The 23635-nt window shown below is 46.5% G+C and overlaps 1 protein-coding gene across 1 annotated transcript in view; it reads right to left on the bottom strand.

Moving 5' to 3' along the window:
* LOC142824860 (maestro heat-like repeat-containing protein family member 2B) overlaps positions 1–23635 on the bottom strand; it is a 37124-nt gene that overhangs the window by 4573 nt on the left and 8916 nt on the right. Inside the window, exons 6-18 of the mRNA XM_075916649.1 lie at positions 23518–23627; positions 20956–21108; positions 19617–19771; positions 17968–18130; positions 17328–17524; positions 14386–14523; positions 14066–14177; positions 9438–9584; positions 8256–8438; positions 7216–7371; positions 6049–6183; positions 3751–3853; positions 2712–2777 (exon numbers count right to left, since the gene is read on the bottom strand). Of these exons, the coding sequence (XP_075772764.1) occupies positions 2712–2777; positions 3751–3853; positions 6049–6183; positions 7216–7371; positions 8256–8438; positions 9438–9584; positions 14066–14177; positions 14386–14523; positions 17328–17524; positions 17968–18130; positions 19617–19771; positions 20956–21108; positions 23518–23627 (1818 nt within the window). The remainder of the gene's footprint in view (positions 1–2711; positions 2778–3750; positions 3854–6048; positions 6184–7215; positions 7372–8255; positions 8439–9437; positions 9585–14065; positions 14178–14385; positions 14524–17327; positions 17525–17967; positions 18131–19616; positions 19772–20955; positions 21109–23517; positions 23628–23635) is intronic.

Raw genomic sequence — 23635 nt, 5'->3', positions numbered from 1 at the left:
ACAAGGAGCTGGAACTGGCCAAGCAGCACAGCCTGCAGCCGGATGTGGTGAGCTACTGGGACCTGCAAAGTGTGGGGAAAGGCTCTGGACTGGGAGAGGGGTCTGGCCACTTAGAGACTGAGGCTGTGTGGTCACTGCCAGTGCAAGTGTGTCCAGCCTGCAGCCCCTTGCAGCACTTCCAGGGCTTCTAAGGAAGAGACTGTGAACTGTCCTTAAACTCTGCAGACTGCTGTGTTGATGTCCCTGTGCTACAGAGCAGGGCTGTGTGTTCTCATTTAACCATTCTCATTGTTTCTTATTCTATTCTCTTTAATCAGCTGATGTTTAATAAATTGTATTTGCTTTGAACCTTATGAAGTGATCACTGGGCCAAGAAGGCCTGCAGTGTAAAGAGAGCACCTCGGAGTGGGGACACCCTAACTCCTGCCCCTAGTGATTACAAGGTCAGGGATTAAGCCCCAGGAAACCTGGGCCCAGCCTTGTTGGGGTTTCAAGGGCTCTGCTACTCAGGAGAGTGGAGGGGGAGCCCTCAGGATCAGGGAGCCGTGGGGTAAAGGAAGTGGGAGCGGGGACTCAGATCCTTTCGCTGGTTCATTTCACCGGGGTGTATAGAAGCCAGGAAAGTTCCCCACAAGAGCGGGACCATTCCCCCGCTTACATATGCCTGCAGTAGCTGGAGATTTAGTACCAGTGAGTACCAAGCTACAGCAGCTCTCTGTCCAAACAAAGCTTTAGGTTCCTCCATTGGGATCCTTCCAAGCTCCAAACTGAGATGGAGGAGGGGGGAGAGGGGAGACCCTGACCCTACCAGAAACTCATCCAATTGGAAGGTGCTCCATTGACTCAATAGCTTCTGCTTTTAAGTTATTTTACATCTCCTGACAGAAATAAATCTGATGGTGTGGAGTTTGGGGTAGCAAAAAGTGGCTCCCAGGGAGCCGATGGAGCCCAAAGAGTGGATCACACAGGTTGGGAAGAGGCATTGCCAGGATAGCCAGGAGATGCACTGACTTATATCACACTGGCTGCAGTTTCCTCCAGGTACGTCTACACCACAAAGTTAATTCAAAATAACAGCTGTTATTTTGAATTAACTTTAATAGCATCTATACATGCAAACCGCTATTTCGAAATTAATTCGAAATAGCAGAGCGCTTAATTCAAATTTGGTAAACCTCATTCTACGAGGAGTAACACCAAATTTGAAATAGCTATTTCAAATTAAGTGCTGTGTAGACAATTAATTCAAAATAGGGGGCCTCCAGCCCTTCCCAGGGAGCCCTGGTGGCCACTCTGGGCACAACCAGGAAAACTTGCTCTCCTCTCCCCCTGGCCCCAGAGCCATTAAAGGAATAGACCCTGGCCCGTGCCAGATCCAAGCCTACCAGCCAAGAGCCAGCAGTGGCCACCGGGGCCCCTGAGCCAGTAGCCACAAAACGTGAGCCAGCAAGGCACTGGCAGCCAACCCTCCACTGCTCCTCAGGAGCAGTCTGCCAGCACCCAGGAGCCTGACAGGGGCTGGAGAAGGCGGGTGCCTTCCTGGTCCAGGGTGGAGATCATGGACCTTATTCAGGTTTGGGAGGGATGCCCCAGCATCCATGATCTCCGCACTAGACAGAGGAACACGGCCGTCAATGGCAGGATAGCTGCCAGCCTGGCCACCAAAGGCCACATGCGAACCCAGGAGCAGGTTTGCATGACAATCAAGTTGGTGCGGTGAGACCCCCAACCTTGGGCCCTGATCTTCCCTTCTCCTTTCTTCCCTTTGCTTCTCCCTTCCAACTTCCTCCTCCCAGGTTTCACCCTCCCCTCTCCCACCCACTCTATTCCTCTCTCCCACCTCCTTTTCCCAGTCTCCCCAGAGGTTCACCCTGTTGTTCAATAAACCCAGTTTCTATTTTTGAACATACATGTCTTTTATTTGACATCAGGAAGGGAGGCTAGGGAGGAGTAAGTAGATGGACGTGAGGGAGGAATGGGGCACGAGCCCCCGGTGGGGAGGACCGGGGTGGCTCTGAGGGCTCCTCGGGGTGGACACTCTCCTGCAGGGCCTCCTGGATCCTGACAGCCCCCCGATGGACTCCCCGGACGGTAGCCTGCAGCAAGTGCAGCTGGGCTGATGGCAACAACCCTACGAGACGCACCGGTGTGCCCAGGGGCAGCTCTGGCTCCATGTGGCCGAGTGCTGTGGTGTCCCGAGTGCAGGCACTCAGGGCACTCCAAGACAGGACTGCTTTGCTGTCCCTCATCGGGGTAGACAAGCGAGCGGGGAACCCAAGAACTGTCTGTTCGGGGTGGGGGTAGGGTCCCGTGAAGCACGGAGCTCAGTTAGCCTGAGGCAGCAGCCCCACACACTATGTCCTAACCTGATGCCCTGCCAGCACTGGTTCCGGCCAGCCTGAACTTCGGTTCAGGGTCCACTCAGTGTAGACACGCTATTTCAAAATAACAAAATGCTATTTTGAAATAGGTTTTGTGTATAGATGCATAATTCGAATTAGCTTATTTCAAATTAACTATTTCGAATTAAGTTAACTTGAATTAACGCTGTAGTGTAGACGTACCTCTTTCAGAGCAGACTAAAGCTGAATCTGTCCTTTGATGTGTGGCTGATGCACTTCACACCTGTGGTATCAGTTACTGCTTGCTTGTCAGCTAAATTTCTTTATAACTCACTAATGAATAGGATTTCACCTGTATTTGTTACTTACAGGTCAACAGATGTTCCATGTCCAGCCATTTCATATTCTTGGTGTCCGTATGTTCCAGGATGATGCCTAAATAAGCAGTGTAAAATAAACATCAATAAAAAACCTTCTCTTGTTAAGTGCAAGGTGATAACATTGGCCCTTTGGCTTCTATTGTGAGTCTAAGGTGAGCTGTAGGCAAGACAATACTAGAAAAGTTTAGCGTCCACACTGAAGAGAATAAGAGAAAAAAATTAAGAATGTTTACATAAAACCTCATTTGCTTTAAACAATCTATGTTCCTCTTGCCACTGCTGTCAGTTATTGGAGATATACTAGGATAGTGTATTAATCTAGTGGTGTGAACAAAGGGGCTGGGGCCAGGAATAAGTGCGTACTAAGCAAGGATCTCACCTGGATAAATTAATTAGGCCACACTGCTTGCCTGGCTTGCATGGGTGTGCTAAGGAAAGGATGGCACAGGGCCAAAGGGGAGGAATCTAGTGCTTCCTGGGCAAGGCAATCAGGAACCTGCAACAGCAGGCACTGTGTGGCGGTGGGCTGCCTACCTCCCAGTGATGAAGCACCAGTCAGGAACAGTGAACAACACTGAGCTTAGGTCTATAGTTTGAGTCCACACTAACTCTGACTACTAAAAATAGAGTGCAGGTAAGATGACAGAAGCAGTCGGAGGAGCTAGCCACCTTGAGAACAGACTTTTGGGTTTGGATGGGATCATCCTTGGAATAGTTAACCCCTCCTGCTACTCCTGCCACAGCAACTCTATTTTTAGCACACTAGTTTGATCGGAGAATAAACATACCCTACGTGACAGTGTGCCAGCCTCTGCTACTAAATGACTGCGCCATCTCAAAGCATTCAATTGCAAATTACAAATTCCTCCTAACACCACACTGAAGAAGTAGGAGAACATTAACATCTCCATTTATGCATGAGAAGTCACAGCACGGAGAGATTAATAGTAGCTCAGTGCTGCACACAGGGACTTTTTCTGTCTACCTCAAAGGGAATACCAAAAGGGACACGGCACACTTTCTCTCACCAGCTAACTTGGCTGCAGCTGCCCGGATCTCTTCCCAGCTGCTGCGGAAGTATCTGATGGTGCTTTTGTAAAAGTTCTCCAGTAGCTCAGCCTTCTCTTTGGCCTAGAGAAAATCAGGGACACATGAGCTCTCTCTGGCTAGAAATGCCCTTTGACTGCCAACACATGCCTTTACAAACCACAAGTAAACAGTCTGTGTTCCTCTTGCCACTGCTGTCAGTTATTGGATTCACTCAGACTTTTTTTTTAATTTAAACAAGTAAATAGAAGAAAGGACAGGAGGCTGTGTAGAAGTGGGGAAAGTGGGAATCTATGGCAGATTTACATTCCTCTCACCCTCAGTCCTGTATCCCACTCTAATAGGGTACGTCTACACTCCAATGTTAATTCGAACTAACTTAGTTCGAATTACTTAATTCGAACTAAGCTAATTCAAACTAACGGATCTAGACTAAAAAACTAGTTCGAATTAGCATTTTACTAATTCGAACTAGCATGTCCACATTAAGTGGACCCTGAACCGGGCTTAAGGATGGCCGGAAGCAGTGCCGGCAGGGCATCAGAGGAGGACTTAGAGCGTGGAGATGCTGTCTCAGGCTAGCCGAGGGCTGTGCTTAAAGGGTCCCGACCCCCACCCCGGACAGACAGTTCTCAGGGGTGCCCCGCTTGCAAAGCAGTCTTGGCTTGGAGTGCCCGGAGTACCCACACTGGGCACATCACAGCACTTGGCCATCAGACCGGCTGCACTTGCCGCAGCCTGCCATCTGGGGAGATGGGGCAATTGGGGGGCTGCAGGAGAGCTTCCACCCCAAAAGCCCGCAGAGCCAGCCCAGTCCTCCCCATCGGGGGCGCGTACCCCATTCCTCCCTCAACTCCTTCCCCTTACCCTTCCCTAGCCCCTCTTCTTGATGTACAAAATAAAGGACAATTGTGTTCAAAAATGGAATATGTCTTTATTGAACAAAACTGGGGGAGACTGGGAAAAGGGGGTGGGAGAGGGGAGGGCAACTAAAATGATCAGGGGTTGGGAACAGGTCTCATATGAAGAGAGGCTAAAGAGACTGGGACTGTTCAGCTTAGAAAAGAGGAGACGGAGGGGGGACAGGATAGAGGTCTCTAAAAGCAGGAGTTGGGTGGAGAGGGTGCATACAGAAAAGTTCTTCATTAGTTCCCATAAAGAAGGACTAGAGGACACCAAAGGAAAGGAATGGGTAACAGGCTTCAAACTAGTAACAGAAAGTTGTTCTTCACAAAGCACAGAGTCAACCTGTGGAACTCCTTGCTGCAGGAGGCTGTGAAGGCTACAACTAGAACAGAGTTTAAAGGGAAGTGAGATCAAGCCATGGAGGTTGGGTCCATGGAGTGGTATTAGCCAGGGGGTAGGAGAGGTGTCCCTGCCCAAAGTTTGTGGAAGGCTGGAGAGGGATGGCACGAGACAAATGGCTTGGTCACTGTCTTCGGTCCATCCCCTCCAGGGTCCCTAGGGTTGGCCGCTGTCGGCAGACAGGCTACGGGATAGATGAACCTTTGGTCTGACCCAGGATGGCCATTGTATGCTCAGGGCTCAGGGTCGTGGGGTCTCAGTGGACCACCTTGATTTTCATGCACTCCTGCTCCTGGGTGGCCAGGCTGGCAGCTCTCCTGCCCTAGCCGGCCACCTTCCTGTGCCTAGTGCGGAGATCGTGGACGAGGTCCACGATGTCCGCACTAGCCCAGGAGGGAGCCCGCCTTTTGCGGTCCCGGGCAAGCTCCCAGGACCCGCCAGCCTGGTCCCGGGAAGAGGGGGAGGGCTGGGGGGCATCGGGTGGGTGGCTCGATCCGCACCAGGTGCAGGGTCTGCTGGCTGGGTGCTGGCAGGCTTGCACCTGGCACGGGCACCGTAGCCATCCCGTGCCCCTTTAAGGGGTCCGGGGCCGGGAGGGGGGCATAGAGTTTCCCTGGTGTTGGCCGGAGTGGCCACCAGGGAAACCTGGGGAGGGCTAGCCTCCCACTAGTTCGCATTAAGGGGCTACACAGCCCTTAATTCGAACTAGTAAGTTTGAACTAGGCTTAATCCTCGTGGAATGAGGATTACCTAGTTCGAACTAAGCGCTCCGCTAGTTCGAATTAAATTCAAACTAACGGAGCGCTAGTGTAGCGCCTATGAAAGTTAGTTCGAACTAACGTCCGTTAGTTCAAACTAACTTTGTAGCGTAGACATACCCATAGATACTTACATTGCCCATCACACATTCCCCCTGCTTCTACATCACAAGCCTATGCTGTCAATAATCTCATATAATTCTATAGGTCACTCACAAGGTGTCTGCAGATATCCATCTGGAGCTCCTCAGGGTTCAGCTCGGTTCTCCAACTAAGATGCTCATTAAGTATAGTTTGGAGCCTCTTCAGTCCCAAAAATGGGGCACAGAGATGAAATGTAGCTCTGCACTCCTGAAAAAGAGGGTTGCACCAGTGAATTGTTCCATAACACGTATTGTGCTCATTCAAATGGAACTCATGTCCTTGACTGCTCATCTACCCCAAGAATAAAAGGGATTCCCCTGAAGTAATAGACAGAAAATATGCCAGCATGACTTTAATAGGGGGAAAGGGATTCTACTTCTGGAGTATTGCATCCAATTCTGGGCACCCCATTACTTAAAAAATGTTGATACATTGGAGAAAGTCCAACGGAGGGCAACAAAAATGATTAGGAGGCTGGAACACATGATTTACAAGGAGAGGCTGAGGGATTTGGGATTATTTAGTCTTCAGAAGAGAAGAGTGAGGGGAGCTTTGATAGAAGGCTTTAACTACCTGAAGGGGGATTTCAAAGAGGATGGAGAGAGGCTGTTCTCAGTGGTACTAGATGACTGAATGAGGAGCAATGGTCTCAAGTTACAGTGGGGGAGGTCTAGGTTGGATATTCGGAAAAACTATTTTACTAGGAAGGTGGTGAAGCACTGGAATGGGTTACCTAGGGAGGCAACGGAACCTCTAAATCTAGAGTTTTCAAGTCCTAGCTTGACAAAGCCCTGGCTGGGATTGTTTAGTTGTGGCTGGTCCTGTTTTGGGCAGGAGGTTGGACTCAGTGACCTCCTGAGGTCTCCTCCAAACCTATGGTTCTATGATTTTATAATACTGAAAACTGGAGATAGCAGCAATGTTTTTTCAGAACAGATGTAGCTATGAAAGCTGCTTCACTAGGCATAGCTGTGATCTTTCCTCTGTTGTGGGGAGGCAGGAACGTGGGGTGCAGAGATAGGCAGGAATGAACTCTTGGGATCAGACCCATGACCTATCCTGAACTCCAGTGAGACAACCCTGGCTGCTAAGGACCAGCCTGTCTGGGATTGACTCAAAAGGAGGGCAATGAACTGAGGGAAGAATTTAGGTCTCCACTGCAGGAAGGAATAGCAGAGCTCCCCTGGCAACAGGAGGAAGATTCTTTTTGCTTAGTATTTAAGTCACTGTCATTCTTACCATTGAAACTTCAGGGCTTGGATCTTGCAGGTGCAGCAGAAGCGTGACCCAGCTCTGTCTAACCTGCTTGGCAAAATAGTCCTTCCATTTTCTCTTTGCAGAGCCGGCCAGGATACCAAACAGGACAAAGGCCAATGCACGAAGAGTGTTGTCCTTCTATAGCCAAGAAAGCCACACAGGTTGGTAACGAAGAGATAACCACATCATGTATCTAGCACAGCTGTCTCTTCTACATTAGAGTAGAGTGATTCCAACTACAGAAGTTTAGAAGAACTGGAATTAATCAAGTTTGGGCCAAATGTGTTGATTCTTCAAAATACTTTGAAGACAGTTCAATTTTGACAAAATTCTTCCAGAAGCCAAGTAGGGGTACTTGGTCAGCTTCTTGGTGACCCATCTAGCAGGCTAACTGAGATCTTGGGCTTCCTGGCCCTCACCTTCAGAACAGCCTGTTTGGCAGGCTGACAAGGAGCCAGGAAATGTGTACCCTGGCACCTCTAATTCCCAGTGCTTCCAGGTTCCCTGTCTCCAGCATAGTCTGCCAGTAGACTGCCCTCAGGCAAGGCTCCCAGTAGAGCTGGGTTGAGAATAGTATTACTGTTTCACAAAGAGATTTGAAATTTGGGCTGGGGGGTGTGTCCCCCAAATAGGAACAAAACCAAAATTTGAAATCTCAAACTTCTCTGCAAAATGGAATAATTTCAACCAGGTGACATAAAAATCGTATGGAGCAGGCCCAAAACAGTCCATTACACCCTGTATGCCCATTTTCCTTGTTATGCAGCTACCTAATCTAGTATTCATACTTCCTTTGCCATTCTCATTGGAAATAAAGATGAACAGAAGGGTGAGACTGAAGGAGCAGGGATGGCATCCTCATTTTCTTAATTCTCTGCTCCGCCATAAAACACATCTCTTCCCTAAGGCCTAAAATCACTTCATTCTGACATGAACAATGCCCAGTGAGGACACATCATGCATTGTAAATGGAGCCTCATCAATGTCAGCTGAACTGGGGTTGAAGGCTTCTGTTCACGTACATTATCGAAGTACTTCCGGATCTGTATGGTGAGGTCTCTGAAGGAAGAACCTATGTCCTTCCCTTTCAGCTCCTTCAGGACTTTGGCCAGTGCCTTCATGCATTCGATAATGATTTCAAAACTGAAAGTCTCTTCTAAAGTCCTGATCAGTGTCTCCAGAAGAAACTTCTTGTACTTTTTCACCTGTTCAGACATATGACATTAAAAAACACTTTCCACTAACCACATTTCTAATATGTTTTTTTAGCAATTATGAAGCAGTGGGAATTTCATCTGCCCCCTAGTGACCTATAGCTATATTTTACATCAGGTACTAGCTACAATAAGCCAAACTCTGTGCCATATTACACCTATGTAATCCTATTCGATTTCTAATTACTTAGATTTGAAGGCCAAAAGGGACCATTGTGACCTCCTTCACAACACAGAACCTCCCCAAAATAATGTCTGTTTGACTAGAGCACCTCTTTTAGAAAAACAGCCCATCTTGTTTTTAAAGTTGCTACTGATAGAGAACCCACCACAACCCTTGGTAAATGGTTCCAATGATTAAAATTACCATTAAAATGTATGCCTTACTATCAGTCTGAATTAGTTTAGCTTCATTCCTCCCCCCCCCCCCCCCCATTGAATCTAAAGGCACATTTTCTAGCCCTTTGAAAATTCTTGTGACTCTTCTCCAATTTATCAGCATCCTTCTTGAATTGCAGGCATGATCCTGACATAGTATTCTAACAGTTCTCACACCAGTGCCATAAGCAGAGGTAAAATAACTTCTTTATTCTTATTCAGAATCCCTCTGTCTATGCCTCCGAGGATCACCTCAGCTCTTTTGGTCACAGCTTTGTACTGGGCGCTTACGTTCAGCTGATTATCTATCATGATTTGAGTTTTTTAGTGTCTCTGTTTCCTGGAATAGAATCTCTCATCTTGGAAGTATGGCCTACACTCTTCATTCCTAGGAGTATACATTTACATATGATCATATTAAGTACATATTGTTTCCTTATGCCCAGCTTACCAAGGGAACCAACCTGCTGTGTATTGACTGCAAAGAGGTTACAGGGGTATGAGAGAGCAGAAGTTGGCCTAGTGCATTGTGCATGGCCTCTGTAAATCCTGAGCAATTGTTTCCTTTAGTTTCTCTAGTTATGCTGCATTGTATTCAGTATTCTATCTTACCTTCTCAGGTGCCCCATAGACTACATTTCCCAGGCCTCTTACAGCCATTCGACGGACAATCCAGTAGTTGTCCTCTAACCTTTCTTCTAAGATGTGTAAGACAGACTTAAGCAACTTCTTCTCCCTGAGTATGGGATCAGTCATTAGCTGAAATAAAATCAACATGTCCATTAGCTCTAATATGTTCATTAAGATAGCGAATATAATTTGAGGAGACACGCAATACACTGTAATTTATTATTCTATATGAATGAGTACTGTGTTAAAAACATGGATTTTTCCTTTTAGGCACTATAATGGGTGATTGCTCATCCCTTGAGAGCCTCTCAGTGACTGCATTTGATACCACAGTCCTTTTCTCGCCCAGGTGCATCCTGCCAGTCGATCTTAGTGAGTCTTCCATGGCTCAGCCCTCTGGCCAAGTCCCAAAGTCCAAACAAATGCCTTTTAGGTCCTGTTGCCCTCACTAGGGTCTTCAGCCCCAACTCTGGACCCTTTATATTCTGTTCTTTGTTCAACCTCTCCATAAGCCCTGTCCCCTTCATCGGGTTTATGCCACTGGGGAACCTGGGCCTGCCCACTACTCTTGGTTCCAACCTAGAAATAGCAGCGAGTCATTGCTTCATTTCAGTTCATTGCTACTTTTTCCTTGGGTTCTTCCTATGGGGCCACTTTCAGTTTCTCCCTCAAATTATATGTTTAAGGCTCGTAAGGACTCTCTCTCTGCAAATTCAGCTTCAGAAAATGCTGCCTGAAATAAACCCCTGTGAATTGGTTTGGCCAGAGAATAGCATCCTTTCTTGGCCCTCCACTTCCTGAAAGAAACTGACCTAATAAAGCCCTGTAGCTCCATATATCTGAGCCAGCTGGGCTCTGATTGGCAGCTTTCATGAGGCCTCTCTAGGCAGACCTTGAAAACCCACGTTTGTGACTCCTTTCCTAGGTGGGGTGTAGAAAGATTTTGGGGCACAAACAGATTCCTAGAACCACCAGATGAGCCTCTAAAATAGCGACTTAGCGTAAATGTGAAATATGACACAGACGTTATAGCAAGGCTGTGGAGAGGGAGGATGCTCCAGTAGTTAGCAGCCTAGGACTTAGGAGGTTCCAGTTCAATTTCCTGCACCCTCAAAGACTTCCTAGATGATGTTGGGCAAGTCACTTAGGCCTTCTGTGCATCAGTTTCCTCTTTGCAAAATGGGACTAATAGTGTTTCCCTGCCTCACAGGGGTATTGTAGGGATACATACTTTTAAAGAGTTTTGAGGCACTCAGATACTACATTATCATTTTGAAGTACTCAGATAATACAAGTTTCTAAAAGGATGTTTTAAGGAAGATGGAGAAAAATTGTTCTCCTTGGCCTCTAAGGATAGGATAAGAAGCAATGAGCTTAAATTACATCAAGGGAGGTTTAGGTTGGACAGCAGGAAAAACGTCCTGCCTGTCAGGGTGGTTAAACCCTGCAATAAATTGCCTCAGGAGGTTGTGGAATCTGCATCACTAGAAATATTTAAGAGCAGGTTAGACAAACACCTGTCAGGGATGATCTAGACTGTGCTTGGTCCTGCCGTGATGGCTGGGGATTGGACTCGAAGACCTCTCAAGATCCCTTCCAGTTCGAATGTTCTATGAATCTATTATTCTACATTAATGAGAATCTAAGATAGATGTTAATGTATTTGTATGTTGCTTATTTTATAGTATTAGGACACTAGATTCATTTAGAAGATTTGCTGAGCTAGACCAAAATCAGGAGCTGTTGGTTAGTATTAGCCCTAGGAATTGTCAGAAAAGGTCTAGTAACTCAAATTCTATGGCTACATCTACATTGGCATGATTTTGCGCAAAAGCAGCTGCCTGTCTACACTGGCGGGGAGTTCTTGCGCAAGAACACTGACATTCTAATGTCTAAAATCAGTGCTTCTTGCGCAAAAACTATGATGCTCCCGCTCAGGAAAAAGCCCTCCTGTGCAACTGTTCTTGCGCAAGAGGCCAGTGTAGACAGGCCACATTAATTTCTTGTGCAAGAAAGCCCAATGGCTAAAATGGCCATCGGAGCTTTCTTGCGCAAGAGAGCGTCTACACTGGCACGGATGATTTTGCACAAAAGCGCCTCTTAGCGCAACAGCACATGCCAGTGTAGACGCTCTCTTGCGCAAATATTCTAACGCAAAAACTCTCACGTTAAAAGTATGGGTATGTCTACACTACAAAGTTAATTCGAACTAACAGCCGTTAGTTCGAATTAACTTTAATAGCGGCTATACATACAAACTGCTAGTTCGAATTTCAATCGAACTAGCGGAGCGCTTAATTCGAACTAGGTAAACCTCATTCTACGAGGAGTAACGCCTCGTTCGAATTAAGTAGTTCAAATTAAGGGCTGTGTAGCCACTTAATTCGAACTAGTTGGAGGCTAACCCTAATCAGGTTGCCCTGATGGCCACTCTGGGCCAAACCAGGGAAACTTTTCTGCCCCTCTCTCAGCCCCAGAGCCCTTAAAGGGGCACGGTTTGGCTACAGTGCCTGTGCCAGTTGCAAGCCTGCCAGCACCCAGCCAGCAGACCCTGCACCTGGCATGGCATGAGCCAGCCACCCGCTGCCACCCAGCCCTCCGCCTCTTCCCAGGACCAGGTTGGCGGCTCCTAGGAGCCTGCCCAGGGCCACAAGAGGCAGGCGCCCGCGTGGTCTAGTGCGGAGATCGTGGACATTATCGAGGTTTGGGGGGGAGGCCTCCAGCGTCCACGACCTCCACACTAGGCACAGGAATGCAGCCGTCTAGGGCAGGATAGCTGCCAGCCTGGCCACCAAAGGCCACATCCAAATCCAGGAGCAGGTTTGCATGAAAATCAAGTTGTTCCAGTGAGACCCCCGACCCTGAGCCCTGCGCTTAGAACATAAGAACATAAGAATGGCCGTACTGAGTCAGACCAAAGGTCCATCTAGTCCAGTAGCCTGTCTGCCGACAGCGGCCAACACCAGGTACCCCAGAGGGGATGGACCGAAGACAATGACCAAGCGATTTGTCTCGTGCCATCCATCTTCAGCCTTCCACAAACAGAGGCCAGGGACACCATTCCTACCCCCTGGCTAATAGCACTCCACGGACCCAACCTCCATGAATTTATCTAACTTCTCTTTAAACTCTGTTATAGTTCTAGGCTTCACAGCCTCCTGTGGCAAGGAGTTCCACAGGTTGACTATAAGAAGAACTTTGTGTGAAGAAGAACTTTCTTTTATTAGTTTTAAACCTGATGTCCATTCATTTCATTTGGTGTCCTCTAGTCCTTATATTATGGGAACTAATGAAGAACTTTTCTTTATGCACCCTCTCCACACCACTCATGATTTTATAGACCTCTATCATATCCCCCCTCAGTCTCCTCTTTTCTAAGCTGAAAAGTCCCAGTCTCTTTAGCCTCTCTTCATATGGGACCTGTTCCAAACCCCTAATCATTGTACTTGCCCTTTTCTGAACCCTTTCCAAGGCCATATCTTTTTTGAGGTGAGAAGACCACATCTGTACACAGTTCTGAAGATATGGCGTACCATAGTTTTATACTTCCCCTCCTCCTTCTTCCCCTGGCTTCCCCCTTCCAGCTCCCTCCTCCCAGGTTTCCACCTCCCCTCTCCCACCCTCTTTCTTCCCCTCTCCCACCTCCTTTTCCCAGTCCCCCAGAGGTTAACTCACCCCCCCCCCCCGCCCCCAGTTTTGTTAAATAAAGAGAGTTTCTATTTTTGAACACGTGTCCTTTATTTTTTACATCAGGAAGAGGGGGCTCGGGAAGGGTAAGTGGAAGGAGGTGAGGGAGGAATGGGGCACGAGCCCCCGATGGGGAGGACTGGGGTGGCTCTGCGGGCTCCTCGGGGTGGAAGCTTTCCTGTAGGGCCTCCTGGATCCTGACAGCCCCCTGATTGACCTCCCCCAGATGGCAGCCTGCGGCAAGTGCAGCCGGGCTGATGGTCGAGTGCTGTAATGTGCCGAGGGCATTCAGGGCACTCCAAGACAGAACTGCTTTGCTGTCCCCATCGAGTTAGACAAGCAAGCGGGGAATCCTGAGAACTGTCTGTCCGGGGTGGGGGTCGGGTCCTTTTAAGCACAGCCCTCGGCTAGCCTGAGGAAGCAGCTCCACACCTTAAGTCCTAACCTGATGCCCTGACGGCACTGGTTCTGGCCAGCCTTAACTTCGGTTCAGGGTCCACTCAATGTGGACATGCTATTTCGAATTAGCAAAATGCTAATTCGAATTAGTTTTTAGGTCTAGATGCACTCATTTGAATTAGCTTATTTCGAATTAACTAATTCGAATTAAGTTAAATTGAATTAGTGCTGTAGGTTAGACATACCTTATTTGCGCAAAATCTTGCCAATGTAGACGTAGCCTATCTATATCTTTCTCACTCTCTCTTAACCAGCAACTAGAATAGGCAGCTAGGCCAGGCTAGTATAGACCCCAAAAATAACAAAGAGAAAATGATTAAGAAAGGTGTAATGAAGTTCCTTGTGAGATTTCCTTACAAAGGACACATTCTACTATCTAAAATGAATTCCTATGAAGTGAACTGTACAACTCCTCAGAGAAAGGTAAACAACAGATAACAGCCTAATGGTGGAACTGCTCATACCTGAGCAAAGAAAGCTGTGCTGGTGCCTCGCTGATTTTCTGATGGGGAATTTACCCAGGGGAGGAGGCTCTGTATGATCTCCACTGTTATTAGTCCAGATCTTTGCAGAACACTGGAAGACAAAAGGAACCACTTATGGGGCAGACTGTGCACTTCAAAAGCTTAGCTGCTATGACCATACAACTCTAAAACCTACGCATGGAAGCTCTGTGTTTCTCACCCAGGACACCCCACACAAAGCTATACCTGAAAGTTCCCTGTCAGTCACTCTATTTGTTGCCGATCCCTGAGGATGAAATGCTGTCTCCTAGATCTCTTACCTCACCAGCAAACACACCCCCTCGTGGTGAGTCTGCGGATTTTCAAGAAGCATCCAAGTTCTCTGCTTCCAGAGTGTTCTTATCAGCTTCTCATTCACAGCCTTGAAAAGCACAGCCTCTAATGCTTCAATAGAAAGCCTGGGGGAAAAGAGGCACAGAACTGTAGTAACCAATAGAAAGGCACAGCCTAAGCAGTCAGGAAACCCCAGTTACTTGTCAGGTCTGTTGTTCATTGACAGTTCATCCATTGACAGTATCCTGGGGACCACTGTTTTTGGAAGGACTTAATTCCAGGAGGTATTTCAGTCTCATACATCTCATATTACTAGTGTTGCTATGGACAACATTTTGCAGTCACTTTCTCCTATCTGCAAGGCGTATGGGCACTAGCACAGTACAGTAATATGGAAAAAATTCACAATCAGACCCCAAAAGCTGGGACACAGAGAGATTAGTGATCACTAATGGATATTTTGGGGCCCTATCTCCAGCGAGATGTGACAGGGTGCTGAGAGCTTGTACTTGGGGTCAGCACTCTGGTAACTACTAGTACTAATTAGCTTCCCCAGAGAAAGCCTAATTGGATAGAAATGTACCTGATTGCCTGGCTAGAGTGGGGCTATAGAATCAACAAACCTATTATCCCATTAATAAGGAATCTGCCTAAAGGGACACACAGAGGAGTGTTTGAGGGAAACAGAGAGCAAAAGAGACAAATGCTAGGAGAGCCTTTCAAAGGGAGTTCTCTGAATGGAAACACTTTCCCTCCATCTGGAGGAGGGACTAGAAAGCTGAGATATAATGTAACGGTGCTATGCATGGACAGGCGGATTAAAACACTGCACATAGTCTACACATCGGTATGTACAGACAAGAAAGTCTCAACACGGGCAACGACTCCTCCGAAGTTTGGAGAGTTTTATGACAGGAAATGGAAACCAGCCACAGAAGGTAGCGTTCTGCAAAGTGGGGCCTGAAAATAACCCTGATGTAGTTTTGGCTACCCTTAAAAGAGCAGCAGGTGGACCTGCGAGACACAGAGCAATGTGTGCCCTTCAACTGACACCACACAGCAGTGCGGATGGGAGGAGCTGCTGGTGCAGGACACTGGTTCCCAGGCATGACAGGGCCATGCGCCTCTCTGTTGGTCACAATGGCTCTTGGGAGCAGAGCCCTGTGGATGTGCAGAACCCAATGTCTATCTGCAGATCTCCATGTCCAGGGGTAGATGTTTGTATTCGCGCAGGGCTCTAACCATTTTTTGCCTGTATTCTAACTCATTATCACTGACATCTCTGTTCTTTGATAATATACCAGTTCTTGTTTTCCCTATAAATACATCTAAGTGTTGTATGTTTTCCAGAGCTGAGTTCTAAAGTATAAGTGTAAGCAGGGCAGTGTGTGCTGAGCTTGTGTTTCTCTGTTTGGTTTAGTTTGGTGTTTGTTTGTTTGTTTGTTTGTTTGAAGGAGCTTCTAAAAGGTTTGAAATCTAGAAGCCTATGTTAATTGGCTGAGCCTCAGTGGGGGGAGGGGCTACCAGAGCTATATAAGCCTGTGAGTCCGCGAACAGGGAGCTTGGAGAGGGACTTTGGAGTGGGAGTTTAGAGGGCACTAGTGACTTCTGATCTTCTTTAAACCTAACTTTTATAATAATCTATATTCCAGAGATTTAATAAGCCCAGTTTTTACTTAAATTTATTCATAAAAAAATGGAGACAGAAGCCCAGCAGCAGAGTGGGGGCTATCCTGTTTATTACGTCGAGTGTAACATGTATGATTACCTGCCCTGTGGGCGAGTGGCGTATGTGTGCACCTGTTGCAAGGAGCTCCTGGCCCTCAGAGACCGAGTTCGGGCTTTGGAGGCCAGGGTGGCTGAACTGGAGGAGCTAACAGAGGTAGAGAGCTATGTTGATGAGACTTTCCAGGACACTGTAGTACTGTCCCACCTCCAGTCTGAGAGTCCCAGTGCTCTTAAGGAGGATGAAAGTCTCAAGGGAACAGAGAATTCAATGGGAGCAGAGGGAAACCATCCCGTAGTTGGGACCCTCCTTCCCGAGGATGTTGCGGTATCCTCTCGCACCAACGATACCTCTGAGGGGGAGGGAATGCCAGATGTTAGGAAGAGGCAGGTGTTAGTAGTGGGTGATTCGATCGTTAGAAACATAGATAGTTGGGTTTGTGATGACCAGGAGAACTTTATGGTCACTTGACTGCCTGGTGCAAAGGTTGCGGATCTCTCGAGGTATCTAGATAGACTTATGTCTAGTGCTGGGGAGGAGCCGGTGGTCGTGGTACATGTAGGTATCAATGACATAGGGAAGGGTAGGAGAGATGTCTTGGAGGCCAAATTTAGGTTGCTAGGAAAGAGACTGAAATCCAGGACCTCTATGGTGGCATTCTTGGAAATGCTTCCAGTTCCACGCGCAGGACCAGGTAGGCAGGCAAAGCTTCAGAGTCTCAATGCGTGGATGAGAAGAGGGGTTTGGATTTATCAGGAACTGGGGACACTTTTGGGAGAGGGGGAGCCTATACAGGAAGGATGGGCTCCACCTAAACCAGGGTGGAACCAGACTACTGGCACTAAACATTAAAAGGCCGTAGAGCAGTTTTTAAACTAAGAGATGGGGGAACGCTGATTGGTGCGGAGATGCACGTACATCGCAGGGAGACTTCTCTTAGAGGAGAATCCGTTGATAGAGATTCTCTAAGCTGTAGTCAGAAAGAGAGGACAAAGAGACTGAGGCCTGAGGAGACCTAGATAGTAGTGTTTGTATTGCCAGAGGTTGGTGGTTTCAGGGAACTGACCTATAGCAAGCACAAACAAGACTTTCTCATATTAAAAGCAGGTGATGGTAAGGTGCCTCATAACCCTGAGAACTCCTGGGGAGTGTCACACAAATGGACTGGGATTCTCTTTGTTTTGCTCCCTTTCTTCTAATTACCTGCAAGGGTTGCCCTCACATAGTTGTTGTCCTTTTCTGAATAACCTCCTTCGGCTGCTCATCCTGGGCAAAGGCATCTTTTGTCTTAGGGTTTGGCTGATCTGCTGCAGGAGAACAGTAAACAACTCCGGGAACAGCTCCTGCACAGTTTTGCTCAGCTGCAATGCTGACACCACTTCAAAGATGGCACATGTTGCCTGAAAGGAGAGCATGGTAAAAGAAGAGGTCTCTTCCTAACACTATCACACTCTCTCCCCTTCTGATACCTGCTGGACTAAATTCTCACTCCTGTCACTAACTTGATGAATGACCGAGAGCAATTCACTCCATGTGTGCCTTAGCGTCCCATAGCTGTAAAAATGTGTACGACCTATCAAAGCATGTTGTGAGTTGTACAAAACATCTGCAAAGCACTGTAAGAAATCTGATTCAAAGACTTTCTAATTGCCAGATAGTATTAAGTGAATCAGCCACATACTCTAAATCTGCCATCTGTTGTTCCACAGAAAGCACAGCTGGAATCCAGGAAACAGTACTTCAGAAAAGAAGTGCCCATATGACAATATTATACCACTCATCTAGCTTTCCATCAGCATGTTTGTCACAAGGCAGAGAAATACATGTCTGTCGTCTAACTTACTGTGAGAGGTACAGCAGCTGCTAAATGCAGGTCAGTTTTTGTCTCTGAGGTCATCCTTCCTTCTTGGCTTGTTGGAGTCTTTATTTTTTCTATTAGGACCTTTAGGACTTGAGGGGCGAGCAAGGGATCTGTCCCCAGAGATCTCCACAGCTCAGTGGTGTCACTGCAATTTAACATAAGTTATATGTGACCCCCTGGAGACTTTTGTGGCTCTGACTATATGCATCATATTCAAGTAAAGAACACATTTTCTCCTTGACTATGATCAGGGCTCACCAACCGCGCTGTCCGGCGAACAGTGCATGCACAGATCGTTCTGCGCATGCACAGGTCGCCCGAACCCGGCTCTTCCAGGTTACAATCTACACGCCATGGGTGAGTAGATTGTATTATTTGTCAAGCCCTGCCTATGATGAGCAAGTTCAGAGTGCTGTCCTCCTTATATGGTCCTCATGTTTTACATATTGAGTTTCTAGTTACAGAACTAAGTTAAGTATCCCGAAATAGCTACCCCACATTTACACAAGCAGCCCGTTATTTTGAAATATTTTTCAAAATAATGGGCACACTATTTTGCCATCCCAAGAAACTTTGTTGCATGAGGGATAAGGGATGGCTTGAAATAGCGCATTATTTCGACATTTGGTGCTGTGTAGAAGCACCACATTACAAAATAGGCTATGCAAAATATGATACGCAATTTGCGGAGTGCAAATTGTGCATCTTATTTCAAGTTTAGGGTGCTGTATAGACACAACCCTAGTCTTACTGCACCATAACCATTAATGCTAGACTTCAGAAGGAAAGGACACAGAGCTCTAATCACAGTTCCTGTTTTCCTACTTCTCAGTAGATATGGAATCATGAGCATATGATGCCCAAAGATCTGGGGCCTGGGAGACAAGTTGAAGAAAGAAAAATGATCTTCCTACTAACTGGATGTACAACTACGAGAACAAATATTTGTGGCTAGCCCATGACCTCTTCACAAATGGCATTCCCTGGCCTCTATTTGCCAGAATGGGCATGTTCTGTTCACTCCCTATGGGGCACCTGGCATTGGCCACTGTCTGAAGACAGGGTCCTTGGCTAGATGGACATTTGGTCTGACCCACTACAGCCGTTCTTATGTTCTTAGATTCCAGCACTGATGACTGATAATTCAGCTAGGGATGTTTGAATGAAATGATAGATATGCTTACCGCCCTGTCTTTAAGTACCAAGAATGACAACTCCATTCCAGCAGCCATACCCTTGCTGATACCAAAAGCCTGGTACCCTATCCTGGCTAATCAGCCAGGAATTTGGATTTGAAGCTTTCATGCTACCAGAAAACGAACAGTCACTGGCAATTTCCAGGGTGATGTTAGTTCAGGGGTCTGGAGAGGCAAAAATCCACTCCAGTGATGCCAGTAAAGGGAAGTCTTTAGGATGCCAAAGCAACTATTAATTAATGGAAACAGAATGACACTTAATTTCTCCCTGCACCCACCTTGACATGGTCTTGGACCTTTCTGCAGAAAGACCCAAGCTATTAACCTTTAGGAATGATCTCAAACTGTCTGTGGCTTAAATGAAGCCTTACATCTTCCAGTGAAGCCGTGGGATCCATGGTTACCAAAATGAACACTGTAAGGAGCAGTATATACCTGTCCATCGGCAGATGTTTGATGAGGAGGCTGAAGATCACTGCCTCTAGGTGATGGTGAGCAAGAATGGACACTGACTCCACCAGGAACTGCCTCAAGCTACCCTGCTTGATGGTAGGCATATAAATATATATTCTACTCAGGATATCTGACACCTGGACAGAATAAAACCAGAAAAAATGTCCCTTTTCCATTCTCTCCATTCATTCTGCAGAACCAAAACGTTTATTTAGTCGTTTAGCAATTTGCTGTTCTTGTAGAAAATCCTCCCTTCAAAAAACAAGTATTTAGACATGGCTGCATAGATTTAACCCACAAAAATTATACATATCTCTGCGCATACCTGGCTGCAACACCGGGTTAAGACATGCTGAGGCCCGAAGCTATGTCAAGTTAAAGAGGCCTCATTGCATTTCCAAAAAAACCATGTATTATTCTAACAGAAAGGAAAATGAAAATAGAAATAATAAAGTTATCTATCTATCTATCTATCTATCTATCTATCTGTACATAGGCAAAGAGGCAAGTAAAAACTAGCAATTTTGGGGTATTTTTAGAGACCCCTCATTATCTGAGGCCCTAAGATGTAGTTCACTTAGCTTGTCTCTTGGGGCCGGATATTCTCTTTTTGCATTTTACTCGGAGTCTAATTTTTCCAAGCCTTTCATGGCTGGAAACTGTGACAACAAGATAGACAAATAATCAAGCATCTTCCTTTTCACTTGGGGTACGGTTACACTAGCTCGTTAGTTCGAGCTAGGTAGGGTAATGAGGGCAAGCAGAGTTGCAAATGAAGCCCAGGATTTAAATATCCCGGGCTTCATTTGCATGTTCCCGGGTGCTGCCATTTTAAAATCCCCCTTAATCCGAACACCGTGCCCGCGGCTACATGCGGCACGGAGTAGGTAGTTCTAATTAAAGATCCTAATTCCATGAGGAGTAACGGTAGTTCGAATTAGGATCTTTAATTTGAACTACCTAGTCCATGCCGCATGTAGCCGCGGGCACAGAGTTCGGACTAAGGGGGATTTAAAAATGGTGGTGCCAGGGAACATGCAAATGAAGCCCGGGATATTTAAATCTCGGGCTTCATTTGCAACTCCGCTTGCCCTCATTACCCTACCTAGCTCGAACTAACGAGCTAGTGCAGATGTACCGTTAGATTATCTCTGTCTTCTGCTGTTGATTCCCCCATTGCCTGACTCAGGATAGGAACACAGATGGAATTAACTTCCAATCCCAGGGGGAGAAACAGCAAGACTTGTGTTCACTGCAAATGATGGCAAAGACCTGAAAGCCTGCAGGTTAGCCAGAAAAACCTCTCCAGCTTCTATTTTACCTCATCCAGCATGGCACCTCCACACTCCTTCAGGATGATCTTCATCCACAGACCGGCTGCTGTGGCACAGGAGGGACTAGCAGACAGCATACCATCCAGTATGGCCTCAATAAAATCTGTGGCTTGGTCAGAGGGAAAGTACTTACTAACCACCTGTGGACAGATCAAAACCAGGAAAGATTGCAATGATAGTCGGCTCTAGTACTTTTAAGAAAGGAGGCCTAAGAGCTGTATAGGAAAATATGTATTCATCAGCAAATTGCTAATTGGGCTCATATCTGGCAAGGCAGTTGCAATTAAAATTTTCTCTGTAATCTTTCTAGCTACCACATCTCTATTCTACACTAATAATATCAGGTTAGATCTTAGGTTGTACAGTTAGCACAACATTGTATGGGACAAACAGGATGTAAATTTCCAGTTTATATTCTATGATGTACATGACATCTTTTCACAAAATATAAAAATATGCAAAGAGATGCATGCACACAAATATAGGTTCAGGAAAACACACAAGGTGCCAAGACTGGTTTCTCAGCTTGATGTCCCGCTCACATATTTCCCCCCTGGATGGATGGATGGCTGGATGGCTGGATGGATGGATGTGCGCACGCACATGCATGGGCATGTTCATGCAACTGTCTGGAATCTGTTTTTTACATGGCATTCATAGCATATACCTATGAAAAGCATGTTACTGATTACACATGAATGCCTCACTCCCATAGCTCGCTCCCAGTGTGGAAAGACATCACGAAAGCATAAAACAATCATGGAAACATAGAATACTAGGACTGGAAGGGACCTTGAGAGGTCATCGAGTTCAATCCCCTGCCCTCATGGCAGGACCAAATACTGTCTAGACCATCCCTGATAGACATTTATTTAACCTACTCTTAAATATCTCCAGAGACGGAGATTCCACAACCTCCCTGGGCAATTTATTCCAGTGTTTGACTACCCTGACAATTAGGAACTTTTTCCTAATGTCCAATCTAAATCTCCCTTGCTGCAGTTTAAGCCCATTGCTTCTTGTTCTATCCCCATAGGCCAAGATGAACAAGTTTTCTCCCTCCTCCTTATGGCACCCTTTTAGATATCTGAAAACTGCTATCATGTTCCCCCTCGAGCTTCTCTTTTCTAAACTAAACAAACCTAATTCCTTCAGCCTTCCCTCATAGGTCATGTTCTCTAGACCTTTCATCATTCTCGTTGCTCTTCTCTGGACCCTCTACAATTTCTCCACATCTTTCTTGAAATGCGGTGCTCAGAACTGAACACAATACTCCAATTGAGGCCTAACCAGCGCAGAGTAGAGCGGAAGAATGACTTCTCATGTCTTGCTCACAACACCCCTGTTAATGCATCCCAGAATCATGTTTGCTTTCTTTGCAACGGCATCACACTGCTGACTCATATTCAACTTGTGGTCCACTATAACCCCTAGATCCCTTTCTGCCGTACTCCTTCCCAGACAGTCGCTTCCCATTCTGTATGTATGAATCTGATTGATCCTTCCTAAGTGGAGAACTTGGCATTTGTCTTAAACTTCATCATATTTACCTCAGACCATTTCTCCAAGTCATTTTGAATTATGACCCTATCCTGCAGATTAGTCGCAACCCCTCCCAGCTTGGTATCATCTGCAAACTTAATAAGCGTACTTTCTATACCAATATCTAAATTGTTGATGAAGATATTGAACAAAGCCGGTCCCAAAACAGACCCCTGTGGAACCCCACTTGTTTGCCTTTCCAGCAGGATTGTGACCCATTAATAACTACTCTCTGAGTATGGTTATCCAGCCAGTTATGCACCCACCTTTTAGTAGCCCCATCTAAGTTGTAAATACCTAGTTTATTGATAAGAATATCATGCGAGACTGTATCAAATGCCTTACTAAAGTCTAGGTATACTATATCCACCACTTCTCCCTTATCCACAAGACTTGTTATCCTATCAAAGAAAACTATCAGATTGGTTTGACATGATTTGTTCTTTACAAATCCAGGCTGGCTGTTCCCTAGCACCTTGCCACTTTCCAAGTGTTTACAGACGATTTCCTTAATTACTTGCTCCATTATCTTCCCAGGCACAGAAGTTAAACTAACTGGTCTGTAGTTTCCTGGGTTGTTCTTATTTCCCTTTTTATAGATGGGCACTATATTTGCCCTTTTCCAGTCCTCTGGACAAGGGAAAATGAATGGTGCACAGCCACTAGAACAGTCACTTAGGGTACGTCTAGACTACAGGCTTCTGTCGACAAAGAGCGTCTAGACTACATTGAGTTCTGTCGACAAAGCAAGCTGCTTTGTCGACATGGCAGTGTAGTCTAGACGCAACCCTACAGGCAATAACACCATCTGTCGACAGAACTCTGTCGACAGAAGGTGTTATGCCTCGTAAAATGAGGTTTACCAGCGTCAAGAAAACTGCTGAGTTCTGTCGACGTTATGTTGACAGAACTCAGCGGCAGTGTGGACGCAGGTATAGTTTTGTCGACAAAAGTCCACTTTTGTCGACAAAACCCTGTAGTCTAGACACACCCCTAGTGTCTGTTACCTTAGCCATTTTGCAAGATGCTTGAAACAGAGCCTCAGGGTCTGGAGTTGTTAGTGCCTCACGGAGACATCTCAGCTCCTCCTCTGCTGACCCCAGGTTTCTGCACTGACCTAGGATA

Source organism: Pelodiscus sinensis, unplaced genomic scaffold (assembly GCF_049634645.1).
Source record: "Pelodiscus sinensis isolate JC-2024 unplaced genomic scaffold, ASM4963464v1 ctg44, whole genome shotgun sequence".
Classification (NCBI taxonomy): domain Eukaryota; kingdom Metazoa; phylum Chordata; order Testudines; family Trionychidae; genus Pelodiscus; species Pelodiscus sinensis.
The sequence above is the reverse complement of the archived record's forward strand: the minus strand, read 5'-3'. Positions and strand labels throughout refer to the sequence as shown.